A 16,826-nucleotide genomic window follows, 5' to 3' on the forward strand; every position below is an offset into this window, starting at 1 on the left:
TACGAATGTTGTAATCCTGAAATGTTATACAAAAGAGGGAGAGAGAATTAGTATAGAGCCAGTGCTTTGACATGGTGTGAGAGCTGACTTTTTAACTTGTAAAGAATGAGATCCTGACCACTGGGTATAATTATAATCACCTATCGTAAGTCCAAAATCCCAAAATGTATTTTCTTTTCACATTCCATACAGAGCTAAATTCACCCTCTACTTCTGCCTAAATCCCTTGAATTTTCAATAAAACTTGATATTCTCCTTTCCTTGCTTGATGATTGGTGGTGTTGTACTGTTAAAACAAATATACCTGTGTTTAACTGGTGAGTCAAACTGTTAATTTTGGTGCACCTGTGTATATACATTCTTCTCAGATAGGTGCTTTCCAGACTCTGAGAAATGATTATGCATAAGTAAGTATCTGTGTATTTTAAATGGAATACAAGATGACATGGAAGGTTTATGGGAATTAATGTGTAGCAAGATTATTATCTGTGACTAGCAGCAGAGCAGATGAGTTATGTGGTTCATCCCAAAGAAGTATTAATCAAACTCTTGCACTGCATCCCACATGTACGTCACATTCATATGGTTTGAACAGATAGGCTGTTTACGGTGAGGTAAAATAGGGAGAAGGGCAATTACTGTTTATCAGCGGCTTTGTGATAACTGCCCATAGGTGCACATTTACCCTAAAAACTAAAATGCAACACCTTAGCCGTCTTTTATTGAAGACATATTCACAGAAAAACAAATTGATCAAAGATTTTTTAAGGGGATTTTTTTTCCTGTCTTGCAGGGTTAGTTGTTGTTTCTTTGGTATCTGTCCACTTTTGAATTCATGGTCTTTTGTTACCATTAGCCCTAAACATACAGAGCTCCAAAGGGAGCCACAAAAAAGTCTAATGACCTAAAATATCTGTTTTATAAATAATGCTGTCCTTAATTTCAGTAATTTTACCAAGCACCCTTCAAAAGCTAGAAACATGTTTGAGATCTTTGGGATTCTGGGACTCTTACCTCTTTAATACTATAAAGCAAAGGTTCCCAAAATGTGGTATATGTACCCCTGGGGGTATGCAAGAAATCTCTAGGGGGTATGTGAGAGAAACTGTGTAATGGCAGATTTAATTTTCATAATAATAATAATTGGCATTTAAGGGTTAAAATACAAAACATATGTCGGTAGGGGTACATGGGCAGCTTAAAAATCTGGAAGGGGGTACACAATAAGAAAAAGTTTGGGAACCTCTGCATAAAGAATTTGTTTCTAGTCCTGCAAGGATACAAAATGTTAGAAAAGTGTCATAGCTTTACATTCTATGTGGAAAAACTTATCCTAAAGGCAGGATCTTGCTCATCTTGGGTCTCAGGGAAGGGTAATTTGGAGATAAAATTTCATATCCAAATGGACAAAGGCTGAAGGATTTCTGAACCAGATGGATTATTATTTTTTTATGACAGCTGTTTAAAACTGCTCAGAGGTCTGGAATGTTAGAATGAGTCCTGGAGGAATAATAGGCAAAGGGCAAGAAGGATGGTCAAATGTGCATGCTAAATTTGTTTATCATACAGCTCGGCATGTGTGGATCTCTGTATGTGTGGCTATGCAGACTCACAAGTTTACATCAGCTGAGGATCTAGCTATAACATATATATTTCTAGAGCACCTTGAAATAATGATATCAACTTAAAGTGGTGTGGCTCTTTGTTTGTTTTAGATCCAATCCAAAACCCAATGAAATTCCTTCCATTTTCTTCAGTAGACTTTAGATCAGATCTTATCTTATCAGATCTGTGTAATGATGTTATCCCTTGCTCTACCTGTTGTTTTCAGGCAACCACCTGCTCACTGTGATATGAAGGTGCTTCATGCCTCACTTATTTTCCTTTCTTCCTAGGCAGGAATGGTGTTCAGATGTGGATATTTCTGGTTTGGTTTATTGCTGGTGCCCACTGCGTGCCTTCTTAAAGATGTGGCCTGGAGAGCGTAAGTTTAAAGGCTTATAGAAATAATTGTATTTGCTGTAGAAATGCTTCTTCACCTCTGTTTCCTTCAGTTCAGTATCTTTCAGTCCATCACTTAGTAACACTTCAGCTGAACAATCAATTTGAGTGACTTCCTTTAGAAGTATTTATAGTGCCTGTCTTAAAGTTGTGTGAGTTGTTCATCAGCTATAATATCACAGTCAATATAAAAGGATTCGTAACAGTGACATTCATGGAGGCTAGGTACAGACATTCAAAAAGCCTGAAGCAAAATCAGTCTCAGTTATGCAGTTTTCTGTAAGCGACATAGTTTAGATTGGTAGTAAACAGAACACACTTTTGCTCTTTGCCGGTTCCACCAGCAAGACCTGGTTCCACCATTGTTAATCCAGTCTGTGCCAAACTTCTGCTCTGTTACAGGTATAGACCGGTTTTGTGCACTGCACTATTCCATTCAGGTACAGACTGGTTTCTGATCACTTATAGTAGTTATAAGTATAATGTCTGTACCTGGCCAAAATGTTTCCAGAAATCTGAAGGACATATACTTCACTAGGGGTAATACTATTCTTGTTACAAATATTTATGTTGCATTCTTATAACCAAAGGAACCAAAACTTTTTTGGGTGTGACTATATGTGCATGCATTAGAAAGTAATAGTACTTTAGTTTGTAGACAAAGGAACAGTCTTCTCCTGGATAACTATATTTTATTCTGTCCAGCCATTTCATTTTAAGTCCTCTTGCTCAACACCAGATTGCTTGACAGTTCCCCTCAGGGCTCTTCCTCCACAGTGAAGCTTCCTGGATATACTTTGTACAAAGTAGTCTTGTGCCTTAACACTTAGATGAAAGTCCTCATAACTCCATTCCTAACCCAAGAAAGATCAGTGATGAAGTGCAGGTCTGGGTAACCCTTTTTTAATGCCTGGAGTTGAAAATACTGAGAAAAGTAATGGAATCAAAGAACTCTGTGATTAAAAAAGAGACTGGTTTCACCTATATTCTTTGCAAAGCAAAATTATTCTATTTTTATAACTATTGTTGGGCTTTTTTGTCCAGTCTACTTTGAAATGTCTCAAATGATATGAATTTCATCCTATCCCTTGGAAGGCTATTACAGCCTTCCAATAGATCTTACTGTCTGGAATATTTTTCTTAACATTTAGCCTAAATTAAATTATTCTCATGGATTGAATAGAGATTGGAATTTTGAGCCCTGTTTTAGCAGTCCCACTCTGCATAAAGAAGAGCAGTAAAGAAACTGTCGCTCTGATCTTGCAGACTAAAGGTACTGCCATGTTTCGTGACCTTTTACAGGAAAGGCCCAGGGGCATTCCAGCCATGGGGCTGATGTTGCAGATCCTTGCTGGAGTGAAGTGGGAGGATAGAAAGGTTAATACGTGATTTGTCATGAAGCCATAAAGTGAAAGCCTCATAATCTGTAATCTCTAACCCCTGGGTCAAGCTCTTTGCCAGCCAGCAAAAACTCTTCTTAAGGGAGAAAAGCAGAAAGTGTGGAAGGATAAACTAAATACAGTAGGAAGCAAGAAAATCTCCCCAGAGCACCTGTCTGTCTCAGATGTCAGCCTAAAAGGATAAATCAGTCTACATATAGAGGTGCTGTAAATTTGTTTTTCCATGAGCCAGTAGTATATTAGAATTTAAAATGTATTTGTCTACCAAAAATCAATAATATTTTTTTTAAAGAAATTCCCTTCCCTTCTTTTGGTTAATTTTCATGAGCTGTGTTACCTCACACAGGCAGTATCACCTACCATTTCCACTGGAGCCTGATATGAGTAGTCAGATGTAGTTTTGTGACCACCCCTTTGTTGAAAATGATAAAACGGCTAGAATTTTGAGGCTGAACATGGGCTCAAGCTTAAAAGACATGATTGTCACCTTTGCAAATCTGTTCACTTATTTTGTAAACCTAAGGTCATTGTCCTCAATATAATTAAATATCACTTCATTTTATTCATTTTAAAGTAAATTGAATTGTTCTCATGATTAAAATTAAGTACGTGTGGAGCTGTTTGCAGGAGCAGGGTGTAAATATGTATTTAGGTGTCTATCATGGGACATCTGATTTTTAAAAAACTAGTCTGGATGTTCAGTGCAGGCCATACTTGTGTCCTCAAATTGCCTTCTCTTTTTAGTGCTCAGCAGGGATGGCTAGACACCAGTAGGAGAGACCTGATATAACTAGAGCAAATCATCAAAAAGTATGAGTGAAGTTATCTATAGAATACACTGTGACCATACTGAGGGCACTTAAAATGGGAGTGCCCAGACATTAAACCTTGTTAACTCATATAAAGTACCCTCTGAGCATCTCAAAATTACACCATTTCAGACAAGGGTTAAATCTGGACCATACTTCCTAGCTTGTGTTAAGGTAACTTCACTCTTCTCCATAGCAATAAATGAGCAATTTGCAGTCCTCCATTAGGATGCACTGCTCCCAGGAGCACCCGTCCCCCTCCCTACCCTGCCACACATATACCCAGAGCAGGGATAGAGCCCAAGGGCATTTATACATATACCTTTCTGTCCCATGACGCGCTGGAGATCTGCAGCTTCGGACCAAGCTTGATTAATCAAATCTCTTCACATGCGAGCTGATGCACACTGTGCTGTACTGTGTGCAGTTGTATAAGTGGTAACATGCGCGTCAGCGTGCAGAAAATGGCAGCGGTGCGCTTTTGAACTAAAGCATCTCTGAGGTGTTTTAGTTCAAAAGTGCACTGCCACCATTTTCTTCATGCTGACACGCATTTTGCCACTTATACAACTGCGTGCATTGCAGCGCCAGGCGCTTTTTAAAGCACCCAGCGCTATAGTGCTTACACACACACAAAAAAAAAAAAAAGCCCCAAGTGGTGGTTCTTAGCCATACTCCTGTTTGCCAGCTCTCTGGGCTAAGAACACAGTCAAAAAGCCCAAGGTTGAATCAATTCAGTCTTTGCAGGTTAATCTGAACTGTGTAGATTGAACCGATAAAAGTGAACAGACATTCACTTTTGACTCTGGAGAGGCAGCCACATGTGTACACTGTCCCAGGACAGAAGCTGGGGTGTACTAGAACATGCCTCCCTGCTGGGCATCCAGGTTTATCTTAAACCAGTTTGGGCCATTTGGACAGCAGTTTGTGTGCAGCAAACTTCTGCTTTGTTAACAGATTTGGACCGGTTTCTGATTGCCTATACTGGTTTATGTGTAATTTCTGTCCCTAGCCTTAGCAGCAAGTCAGAACTGTGTAGGCAAGAAACAGTATTCACCTTTTATGTGCAACAGCTCATAGCACGTTCTGACTTTAACACTGCATAATGTTCCACAGATTTAGTATGGGTTAAGTGTCATGTGTAACTTCTTCCTGTGAGTCATTGAAAACTTTATTACTGACTCAGCTTGAAGAAGTTTCCTTCTTTACAGAAATTTCAGCAACAGAAACTTTTTACTGTTTCAGTCCAAGAGTGTATATTGGGAATCTCAGTCGACAAACATTTTTGATTGATTCACTGGATATTTTGCCAATAGATGATAAACAGGAGGCTCAGATCAATGCAAAACAGAAAATGTGTTCTCTCAAACAGAACTTTTTTTACCTGTCACTGTAAAATTAACACCATTAATATTTTAACTAGGATAAATGAAATGACACAGCTATCAGCACTGCCATATGGAGGGAGTACAAGTCTGTTTCCTTTCCAGAAAATCTTGCCATACAAAACTTGAGCTACAACTGAGGCCCCTGGAAAGCAGAGAGACTAGACGGCACGTTTCTGCTGCAGTGGCTACATGTCACTGTTTGTAATTCAGCAGAATCAGTTGTCAGCCATAAAATTCCAGAAGCTCTGGCTTTTCATGGTCATGGAATTTATCCCTTTCAATCCTTTTTGGACATGAACCATATGTCCACAAAAAGGGCATTCACGTGACCCAAAAGACATGTGCCTAATTTCAGTACAGAACACTGCCAGAACAGAGTAAACAAAGAGTAGAGGTTGCATCTGGTAGAGCACTGAAGGGGACCAGAAAAAGTGTATTTCCAGTCCTGTGCAAATCATTTTATATCTAAACAGGGACGTGGTGTCCATTATAGAAATTTGTAATGTTGGCAAGTTTGAGCTAGTTTTATATTTCCTTTGTTACATAGGCTCCGGTTGTCAACATGCCTCTTATCTCCCATGTTCCCTGTAGCTCTATGCCTGCAACATTTTTACTGAATCAAGGAAATGTGGAAAATTTTTCTTTCTTTTCAGAAAGAGGGGGAAGCTTATTTGGCTGCAAAACCACATTGTTAATTCTGGTCCCAATTCCCTGATTCCAAGGAAAATATGCAGGATTTCTGTTTCTTACTTATAAAGGTCCTGATTCAGCCACCTTTACAACATATAGTACTTACTGTGGTGGGTAGCCCACTGAAATCTATTACTGAAGTAACTGCTACTTAATGGTAGCAAGAATTGCAGGATCTGGCCAATGAGTGTACATTAGCAGTCATCAAAGTAAAGTTTGTTTTAGTGAATTGGAGCCAACGAACCAAAGGGTTGATACTGCTCTCACAATTCCTGTCACTCAGTGACTTTGGAACATTTCCTTCATATCTAACAAAACCTTGCATTGCAGAAAGGACCTAGATCTTCTTAAAGACCACATTGTGCCTACCTGTTCTTCAGAGGTTGGTGATGTGCAGAAAGTGTAAAAAAAAGCTCCCTGTGCTATGAAACCACTGGACACAGATGAAATCTTTGGAGCACTCAAGCTGCTCCTTCCAGGTGCCACTGGTATACAAGAGACCTTGCAGACTCCACAACCTCAGCTACACATGGTTGTGGGTCTGAAATATGCTGCTGAGGCCTAGCTGCTTTTCTGTTCAGTGCTTTTATCATGCCAGGGTACAAGAGAAAGGGCAACATGTCATTCTGTAGCAGAACCACTTCCAGCTAACCCAGGGATGGGCTGTTATTTCGGCTAGCAGGCCACTTAATGAGTTTTGGTGAGCTTCCAAGGGCCGCACACCAAATCTTTCAGAAGATAACATTCTAACAAATGATAAATAAAACAATCAATCATATTCTAAAAATCAAACATCTACTATTACATATTTTAATTTTATTTCAAAAAATATTTTTTGTCCTGCTCTATGCTCCTACCTGCACCTGTCAGCAGCTCCAGCCAGCACACACAGCTTCCCCTGGGGCTGCTTCTGGTGCGGCTGCAGCCACCCAGGCTCTGCTCGGCACCCCCCACCTCCAGTGGCTCCTCTTCCTTCTCCTGCAGCACTGGTAGGGTGGGGAAGGGCAGCGGCCATGGGGACACATGCCAGGCACCATTTGCCTAGCCAGGTGTGGGGGGAAGCTGCAGGTGGACAGTTCCTGCCCTAACACACGGGGCTCCAGCTTTCAGCCACCTTCCACCCTTTAGGCTGCCCATAAGGGACTGCTCATCATACCAGGTGGGCAGAGTGAGTGGAAGGTGGCTGGGAGCTGGAGCCCCTCACACTGGGGCAGAAGCTACCTGGCTGCATCTTTCCTCCTGCCCTTCCACCTGGCTGGATATGTGGTACCCAGCATGCATTCCCATAGCCACTGTCACTTCCCCAAACTATCTGCTGCCCAAAGCAATGCAACAGGGGCAGGAAGAGGAGAAGGAGCTGCTAGAGAAAGGGGAGCCAAATAGTACCCGGGCAGCTGCAGCTGCACTGGGAACAGATCAGCCAGGAAGCTGTGCGCGCTGGCTAGGGTCAGGAGTGGGTGGGAATATGGCACAGGATACCCTGGGCAGAAGTGCTTGGAGTTCAGCCCCATGGAGAGTGCCAGGGGAGCAGCTGTAGGTCAGATGCAATCAGTTGGTGGGCGCCTGCCCAAGGGCCGGATCCAGTCAGTTGGTGGCCACTGGCTGTATTTTGCCCAGCCCTGAGCTAACCAATAAGATTACATGGAGAATTTTATAATTAGAATCATAGAAAGTTAGGGTTGGAAAGGACCTCAGGAGGTCATCTAGTCCATCCCCTGCTCAGAGTAGGACCAGCTCCAACTAGATCACCCCGCCCAGGGCTTTGTTTAGCTGGATGTGGGGCCTCTAAGGAAGGAGACTCCACCACCTCTCTAGGTAACCTGCTCCAGTCTTTTACTACCCTCCTTGTAAGAGAGTTTTTCCTAATATCTAATCTAAGCTGCCCTTGCTGCAAATTGAGACCATTGCTCCTTGTTCTGTCATCTACCACCACTGAGAACAGTCTAGCTCCATCCTCTTTGGAACTACCCTTTATGTAGCTGAAGGCTGCAATTAAATCCCCCCTCAGTCTTCTCTTCTCCAAACTAAATAAGCCCAGTTCACTCCGCCTCTCCCTATAAGTCATGTGTCCCAGCCCCCTAACCTTTTTTCTTGCCCTCCACTGGACTTTGTCCAATTTCTCTACATCCTTTCTGTAGTGGTGGGCCCAAAACTGGACACAGCGCTCCAGATGTAGCCTTCCCAGTGCTGAATAGAGGGGAATAATTATTTCCCTCACTCTGCTTGCAGTGTTCCTGCTACTGCAGCCCAGTATGCCATTAGCCTCCTTGGCAACAAGGGCACACCTTTGGCTCATATTCAGCGTATTGTCCACTGTAACCCCCAGGTCCTTTTCTGCAGAGTTGCTGCCCAGCCAGTCAGCCCCCAGACTGTACCGTGCATGGCATTGTTCTGTCCTACGTGCAGGACTTTGCACTTGTCATTGTTGAACCTCATGAGATTTCTTTTGGCCCAATCCTCCAATTTGTTGAGGTCTCTCTGAATCCTAACCCTACCCTTCAGCATATCCCCCCAGCTTGGTGTCATCTGTGAACTTGTTGTGGGTGCACTCCTTCCCATCTTCCAGGTCATTGATGAAGATATTGAGCTAAACTAGTCCCAGGACCCACCCCTGGGATACTCCATTTGATATCAACTGCCAACGAGACATGGAACCATTGACTACTGCCCTCTGACCCAATGATCGAGTCAGTTATCTATCCTCCTTACAGTCCATCCATCCAACCCGTACCTCCTTAGTTTGCTTGTGAGAATGTTAGTGGGAGGTGATCGCATATCTCAGATGTATTGTAAAATACAAAGCACAACTGGAGACTTTACCTTTCTTATGTTTCAAAGGTTAGTGTGTGCTGTTCTGAAACAGTGTTATGAAAAGTATCTAATCCTCCCTGCAGTTCACCAGCTGTTTGCCATTGCATTCAGTAGGAGTAGGCTCATGCCCTAGGCAAGTAAAAGTGCCATAATGTATCATTCTCCATTGGGAAACGCATGGACAAGTTACTATTAGTACAGATATTCGGTGCATGTCTGGATGTGCATCCCTGGCACTGCCTCTGGCACCTATCCTCAATACTCACTACCAGCCTGTCTCAGCTCATATGCACCAAGTCCAGAAAGGGAGCTTCTTTCAGGGCCTCTGGCTCTAGCATGCTTGAGGGTAGTTCCATGAGGTACCCCCAGAGCAACTTCCCCACCATGTTTCTGGGTTTGGTATATGCAATATGAGCAAGAGAGGAGGGCCTGTTCAAGAGTGGGACCCCCTGCCAGCAGCAGGGACACAGTGTAAACATCCCCTAATTACCAAAGTTACAGCCTCTTTCAGTGAAGCCATTGTGTCAACTCGTGAAGTTACTGGGTGGTACGAAAATTACATGCTGTTTATCATTAGTTTCTGGATGTTCAGCTGTGGTGCAATACACACACATTCTATTTTTTCAGACTGCTTAAAAATAACTTTACTATTCCCAGACTTTATGGCAACAATATTTATCCACATGATGAAATAGCTCAGTGCATTACCTGCTTAACAGCATCTCACTAATTGGACTATCTGTTGTAAGATTCTCTTCTGTTTATATTTTGGATTCAGTGTTCACTGTGGAAGGGGAAAGAAAAACACCTCTTTAATCTCTTATGCTGCTTGGCAGCTTGGAGATGAACAAGGAGTCTTAGGAGAGATAGGATAACTTATATTTTTCCATGTTTCCTTCTATATAAAAACAATTTCTGGAGGATTTTAAGAGTTCCAAACTTAAATTTAACATCCAAACTTCAAATTTAAAAATTTCCTCAAATTTAAAAATGCTCGCATCTACAGTATTAGATATGGCCTCTTTTAAAAGTAGGAGATGAGTTCAAATTCAGCATTTTAATCTGTTTTCCTACGGGCTGGAGTGACCATCCCCTAGTCAGAAGCAAGCAGGCCAGCATAGAGAGAGCATCCACGGCCAAACCCCCTGCCACCAAATGTTGTTGAAGCCCCACATCTACCGGCCAGATCCAGGGGTTCTGTGGGTCAGATCCAGTGCACGAGCTGTAGGTTACCAACCCCAATGTTAATGCATTTGTTCAAATTAAGAAGAATGTGAAAGCAAAGTCAATTGGAAAGATTATAAGAGTTAATAGCCCAAAACTTAAGGCAGGCTTTATCTCCTAAAAAAATGTCTGTAGTTTCAGTTCTCAAAGAGGAGACGGAGTCTAATCATTAGTCTAAGTAGTTGTAACTTGACTCTACATTTTTGTGCAGTTCTAGGTAATGTAACATACTTGAAACCAGTACAATTTTTAGAATGTTTTTGCTACTCTTTTCATTCCCTGTCAAGATGCATCTGTGTTCCCACCTGTCATAGGCTTCATCCCGTTTTTTTGTCCAAGTATATTTTTATTTGAAAGTATACAGCAGCAGGGTATTTGGTACAGGGAGAACAATGTTTGAGTATGTATAAAGACATGTATGCATTGGATACTACACTAATGTCCTTTTATTGCCAGCTTCTTCTACACTTCATTTCTAACCAGTTGTAGGTGCCTCTCCATAATGGAGACAGATTACTATTGTGTTTTAGATTATTGAATGAAAATTTCAACAACGTCTGTCTGTATAGGAAGTCTTTGTCATCTCTGGAATTGGAGCATATCAATTTAAAACAGAGAAGCAAATACTTTATCTCTCTATTAAGTCTATGCTGGTGTCTCAGTTGACTTGGCTCCATTTTGCTTCCAAGCTTATTGTGCAGTCACATGCAAATCAATATTATCTCCTGGGATCCTTTTCCTCGGTTAAGCAGCACAAAGGAGAAAGCTATTAAAAAACTGCCTGTTTGAGAAATATATCCCTAGATTTTGTTTTATTGCTTTGAGAATAGGGGGATAGAGTGCTGGATTCTCCCCTCCCTTACACCAGTGCAAATCAGGAGCAATACCTCTGAAATCAGGGAATGGTGGGGGGAATCAGACCTGAAAGGCCCAAGTCTCTTGACTCAAGAGACATAAGCCTTGCTGGTATAAATTCTAAGTTGATCTCTGTGGTATATAAATTGCTTTCTGCCTGCCAAAACTAAGGAAAAAGAATACAGGCAGGCTTGTTACTGTCCTTTTGGAACAAGGATGGGGAGTGAAACACCTTTATAAGTCCTGCAAAACTGAAAATATTTATAACTGAAAATGAGACGGTTTAAATAGCAACGATTATCAGAGACTCTCATCAGGCTTTCAGAGCACTGCAATGTATGGCTCAAAGGACAGAATGGAATCATGTTTTACTTCTATGAATATTCAATGAATCCCTGCTCTTTTGTTTGAATGACCGGGTCTTGATCAGTCCCATGGCTATGGTGTCAGGTCTCCATAGTCCAGCAGTTCTGCCAGTTGGTTAGTTTTTAACACAGACAGTGTGTTCTGTTAGAGCACGCAGATTATATTAAATTTGTAGGCTTTCATTTCTGCACTTTTCATGTAGCGTTACTCGGATACTATGAACTTGGACTAATTGTCATGCTCATGCACTCTCACAATACCCTCTTTTCCAAATGTTTCCAAAACAAAGGCTCTGTGTGTGCCTCCTTTATCAGAGATGGAAAATTGTTTTTTTACAACTGTACAAATCTTCATGCACTTTTTAAAATCTTTTCCTTGTGATACAGGGTGAAGCATACCTACAATAAAACGCTGCTGGAACAGGTTCAGGAGTTGGAAACAAAGTCCAGAGAGCTGGGGAAAGCTGTGCTTCGTGACAGTAATGGAAAGAGGTGGGACAATTCCATCCTAATTTAAAGAACAGACTCCTTCCACCCTATTGCCTTCCATTTCTTTTTTCATTCAAACCTAATTCTGTTTCCCCTAAGTTTTGTCCATCATCCTCTTTTTTTTTTCTTTTTCTTTTCTTTTTTTAAATTAATCTTTTCCTCTGTACCTCTCCTGAGTTAAGCCAAATTTGAGAGTCCAACTCAAATTTCCTGTCTGGTGGCTTCTCACACTACCACTTGGCCACTGAGCTGGACTGCTTTAAATTGAAGCTGCATGTTCATATGGGGAAGAAAATTAGGTGACTGAGGATGCAAAGAGAGTTAAGCCAGCTCTTAAAAGAAGGGATGGAAAAGAGAAAAGATGGCGTGCACATACCTGGCTCAGCTAGGCCCACCTCCTGAGCGTTCATGCTCTCACTTTCCCCTGTAATTGACAGGGGTACAATTGCAGGCTTCTCAGCTTCTCATTCTGCTTCTTCTGCACCATATGGACTTGAACGTATTGCTGTTATTGAATCCTTCATTGTGAAGGAGCATATGTGTTGTGTGGGAACCTTTGTCTGGTGTGAAAGGAGCTAAAGAAAATCATAGGGCTGCTTTAGCATCAGACAGTTTCATTTACCTTCTTAGAATGTGGCTCTGCATCAGCAAATCGGAAAGCTTCCTGAGTTCAAAAAGGTTTTATAACTAACTCTTGTGTTCCTTAAACAATATGGCACCACATGACCTGCTAAGAAACTACATGATCATTAAACAGGATTTTAGCAAACCTTATAAACTAGCAAACTGAGTGGAATGGGGCTTTTAAAAAGATTTCAGTCTTGTAGGGCAGGGTCATCCTTTGAGTCTTTGATGTCTACTCTAAGGTAAACTAATTGCCATATTGTAGCTGGTGCCGAGACAAGCTGGATAGTGAATTTTCAACTTAATTTTCCCTACAGATAGCGCTTGCTAAGTTGCAAGTTACTAAGAAATGAATTTGCTGTGATGACTAAAGCTGAAAAAGTTTTGGTCGTTAGTGTGAATTTGAACATGTTTGTTAAAATATATGCACAAATCTTGCTCCTCAGGGACTAGGTTGCAGATAAAAATAGTACAAAATAAATGGATCAAACCTCAAATGTTTGGGGTCGTTTTTAATGAAACGAGGTTTTTTTCCCCTATTTATTCTATGTGCTGCAAGTGTATACTTTTATTTGTAAGTGTACATAGGTTACACCTATGGTAATTTACAACAAATATGACCCACAAAATCTGTGCTACAGAATAAATTTAGGCCAAATCTGAAACCTGAATGTCTAAAATTAGGCACCTAACAAAAATGACCTCCAGGCAAAAATATGTGTAAAGACATACATTAATGCTGTGAACTCATGATCAAGAGACTTACCAGACTGTTGGTCCAGTTAAATGAAACAGTCACCTGAGAATGCATGGCTTCCAGACATTCATCTAGGGACTGTTAGCATAAGTCCCCTTCCCCCCCGCTCCCTCCCAGCTGTTATGGTGGTTCTCATATTTGTGTAGTATGTGCAGTTGTGTTTATGTTGCTTCATGATGTTTACATTTTTTACTGACAATATTAACTGCCTATTACTGACACTGAGAGGGAGGAAAGGAAATGTGTTTTCCTTGCATAATGAATCCCTGGGTTGGAAAGGCAGATTGAAATACCATTAGCAGTCATGAAGAGGCATTTAGTGTGCTAAGCCCTTTACATGTGCATGTATGTGCCTCTTAGAACTTGATCAGCTTCCTCATTTATGTTCACACGCTGTCGTGGTTTTCTGTAAATTTAATGGCCATGTTATAATTCTTTTGTATGCTTCATGTTTTCTTTGCCTTTATTTTATTATATTTTCACTGCAAACTCTTTCATCTGCATTCCTCCTTCATATAGATTCACTTCATTCTCGAAACGCTTGCTTGGAGATGATGTAAGGAATCTCTCCTTCCCTCCCCACCATGCATTTGTTTTTTCTCCCTCCTAATTGCTCCCAGATTTTCTGGGTGGTCCATCTGTGAACTAGATAATGGTGGAGCGCCTCAGCCTGTGAGAGGTTGGCGTGTCATGCTTAAGATGTGGCCTCCTGAGCACTCCTCAGAATTGTTCTGTCTTTTATCTCTTTTGTTTGTCTCCTGGCTCTTTCACACCTGCTTGAAATCATGTGCCTGTCCCTTAAAGATGGACTGGTAAGTGGGTAAACTGGGAATTTCCTGGAGCTGAGGATCTGCCTGTTCAGAGACAGAGAGAATTTTATATTTATTTATTTATTTATTTATTTTAATCTTGTGAGGGCTGCTGGGAATCAGGCATGCTGGGATGTTTTTCCCTTTGCTTCCTCCTGCTGGGTGCCCCCACTGATAGCTATGATATTCGTATTTACTTTGAAACTACCTAGGAAGGGAAGTGAGTAACCAGAGTCCACTTGTTTCTAATGAGAAGGGTAAACCTATATTAAAACTTCACAGGGCTACTGGTTCCCTCTAAGTAAAATGTTAGCACTTGTTGGAAGTGTTCCTTAAAACATGCCCACTTGGTGTTTGCTTTGTCCAGGCAGGGCTGGGAGATAAACTGGCTGTCAGCAGGATCTTCTTTCCTTGTCCCTTGTGGTATACGGTATTTTTGTATAGTGTCTTTTGCAAAAAAAAAATCACAAAATACTTCACACCCCATTAAAGATAAGAGAGAGACTTACAGGGCTAATTAGCTTCATCACTAGGGTGACCATATTATGTTTAAGGAAATCTGGGACACTGTCCCTCTCCTCCACCCCAAGTCAGTTGTGCTGCAGAAGGCAAAGGCAGACGGGCAGAGGCACAGTCTGGCAGGGAGGCAGAGCGGCATGGTGTGCCAGGCTGGTGGGCAGGCAGACACTGCTGAAGCAGGTGCCACCCAACCCACATATGTCGGTCCTGGCTCCTCCTGCCTCCACCACTGCTGGGGGGGGGAGCTGGGCTGGGCACAGCTCCAGTCTGCTCGCTTTGCTTCTGCTCAGGAGCAGTGGTGCCTGCCCACCTGCCTGGCTAGTGCACTATGCTGCTCTGCCTCTCCACCCAACTGTGCCTCACACCCTTGCGATTCCAGGACTTCTGATTCAATTTTCACCAGTCAGCTGGGACTCTGAGACAGCCTTCAAAATCCAGGACTGTCCATAGGAACACTTACATGAGACTGGGATGCAAATTTTGGATATTACAAACTCTCCTGCCTAAAGGAGGGTGATTCAAAGACCCCAGAAGGTAATGAGCACATCTGGATTTAAACAGTAGGGTGCAAATTGTCTTCAGTAGTCATCTGGATTGGTTATGTCACTTAAAAGCCAGGCACCATGGCACCCTAGGGCCTAGCCTTAGACCATACTTTGGTTGTGGTTAAGGGCTCAAGGCTCTGGGTGGTGCCAATGTGAATTACCTATACTGCCCAAATCAGAATACCCCTTTGTTAGTGACTGCACTTGATTGAAACGGTTATAATTTTTCAGGTGAATGAAAAATAAACAATTTCCACTAGGACTAGTTAAATTAAATTAAACTCTGCTGAATTTCAACCCTGTCTGATCTAAAGCTTTTTTATTTTTATTGTATGAATCAATGACCAACTCTTGCCTTTACTCACCAGTATAGTGAGGTGCAGGTGAGTCCCAGAGGGTAGAGCCAGCTTGGGATAGGTATGTCTAGTACTCTGCCTGTGCAAGGGGGAAATAGCAGCTCCAAGCAGCCAAAATTAATGAGTATCATGTGTCATCAAAATAATTGCATTTGGAAAAAAAACATGATTTTGGCTGCATTTTTAAATGTGTTTTTGTTTTGTATGCTGATTTTGAACCTTTGTAACTCGCATTTTAGCTTTTCTGCTCAATTATGAGGACTAGAGACATACTCGTGTGTGTTTAATGAAAACTGAAATTATTTTGCAGTCACATGACTCCAGGAGCTGGGATTTAAGGAAAAGTACCAATTATCTTTAGAGTTGTTGTCGCTGGTGGCAATTTATGGGAACAAGGAAAAACATCTTCCCAATCTTGACCCCTTTGCATGCAGTGGGGTGGGTGCTTTGCTATGCTCTCAAGCTACCATTGGTGAGTCCACTGGCTCATTAGCCACTCTGAAACCTGGCACTCAGGAGAGTTCTGGGCTGGAATCCAGCCCAGCTGCAATATCAGTGAACTTTGGTGTGGGAAAAGAAAAGGCCCCCTGGCACACTTTTGTAACAAAGGGCAGAATTTAGCACTAAATTTACATGAGTTTGAGGAGGCGAGATGGACAGTTTACATGCCAAAGCAAACATGGACATGTGGAGGCACCTGACCAGAGGAACTGAGTGATCATGTTAACTTGCAAGATTTACACAAAGAAAACAAACACATTTGGGACAGATCTGTATGCATTAAGGAGCCCTGAAAAGAACTGGAGAGAGTTTTTGCACTAAAAATGTTTATAACCAAATCATGACTCATAAAGGGCCAAAATTTGAGTTTCTTGTTAAGTTTTCATTCAGTCTAACCACTTACTTATTGAAGTCAGCAGGAGTTCAGTCTGAGTAAAGGCTGATTAAGGACAAAAGAGAACATTACCTTGGAAATCCGTGTCAGTTTATTACCACAATGCCCTACTAATAGGCTGAGAATAAAGCAGTACAGCCCATTGCTTTGTGAAGGTGGATTTTTCTATTTAAGAGGGTTTCTGTGTCTCAGAATTGCCACTGAGAACTCCCTTTAGAGATTTTTTTTTAATGGAGAGCTGAGGACAGAGTGAGAAGATTGTTATTTTATACTGAATAGTGGTGCTGCT

The 16,826-nt window shown here is 41.7% G+C and overlaps 1 protein-coding gene across 3 annotated transcripts in view; it reads left to right on the top strand.

Moving 5' to 3' along the window:
* The window catches only part of ATP8A2 (ATPase phospholipid transporting 8A2), a 555,201-nt gene that overhangs the window by 515,157 nt on the left and 23,218 nt on the right, over positions 1–16,826 (top strand). For all 3 annotated transcript variants that reach the window (XM_014595931.3, XM_059720367.1, XM_059720356.1), the window contains 2 exons: positions 1,896–1,984; positions 11,931–12,035. In XM_014595931.3, coding sequence (XP_014451417.2) covers positions 1,896–1,984; positions 11,931–12,035 — 194 coding nt within the window. The remainder of the gene's footprint in view (positions 1–1,895; positions 1,985–11,930; positions 12,036–16,826) is intronic.

This window comes from Alligator mississippiensis, chromosome 1 (genome assembly GCF_030867095.1).
Source record: "Alligator mississippiensis isolate rAllMis1 chromosome 1, rAllMis1, whole genome shotgun sequence".
NCBI classification, from domain to species: Eukaryota; Metazoa; Chordata; order Crocodylia; family Alligatoridae; genus Alligator; species Alligator mississippiensis.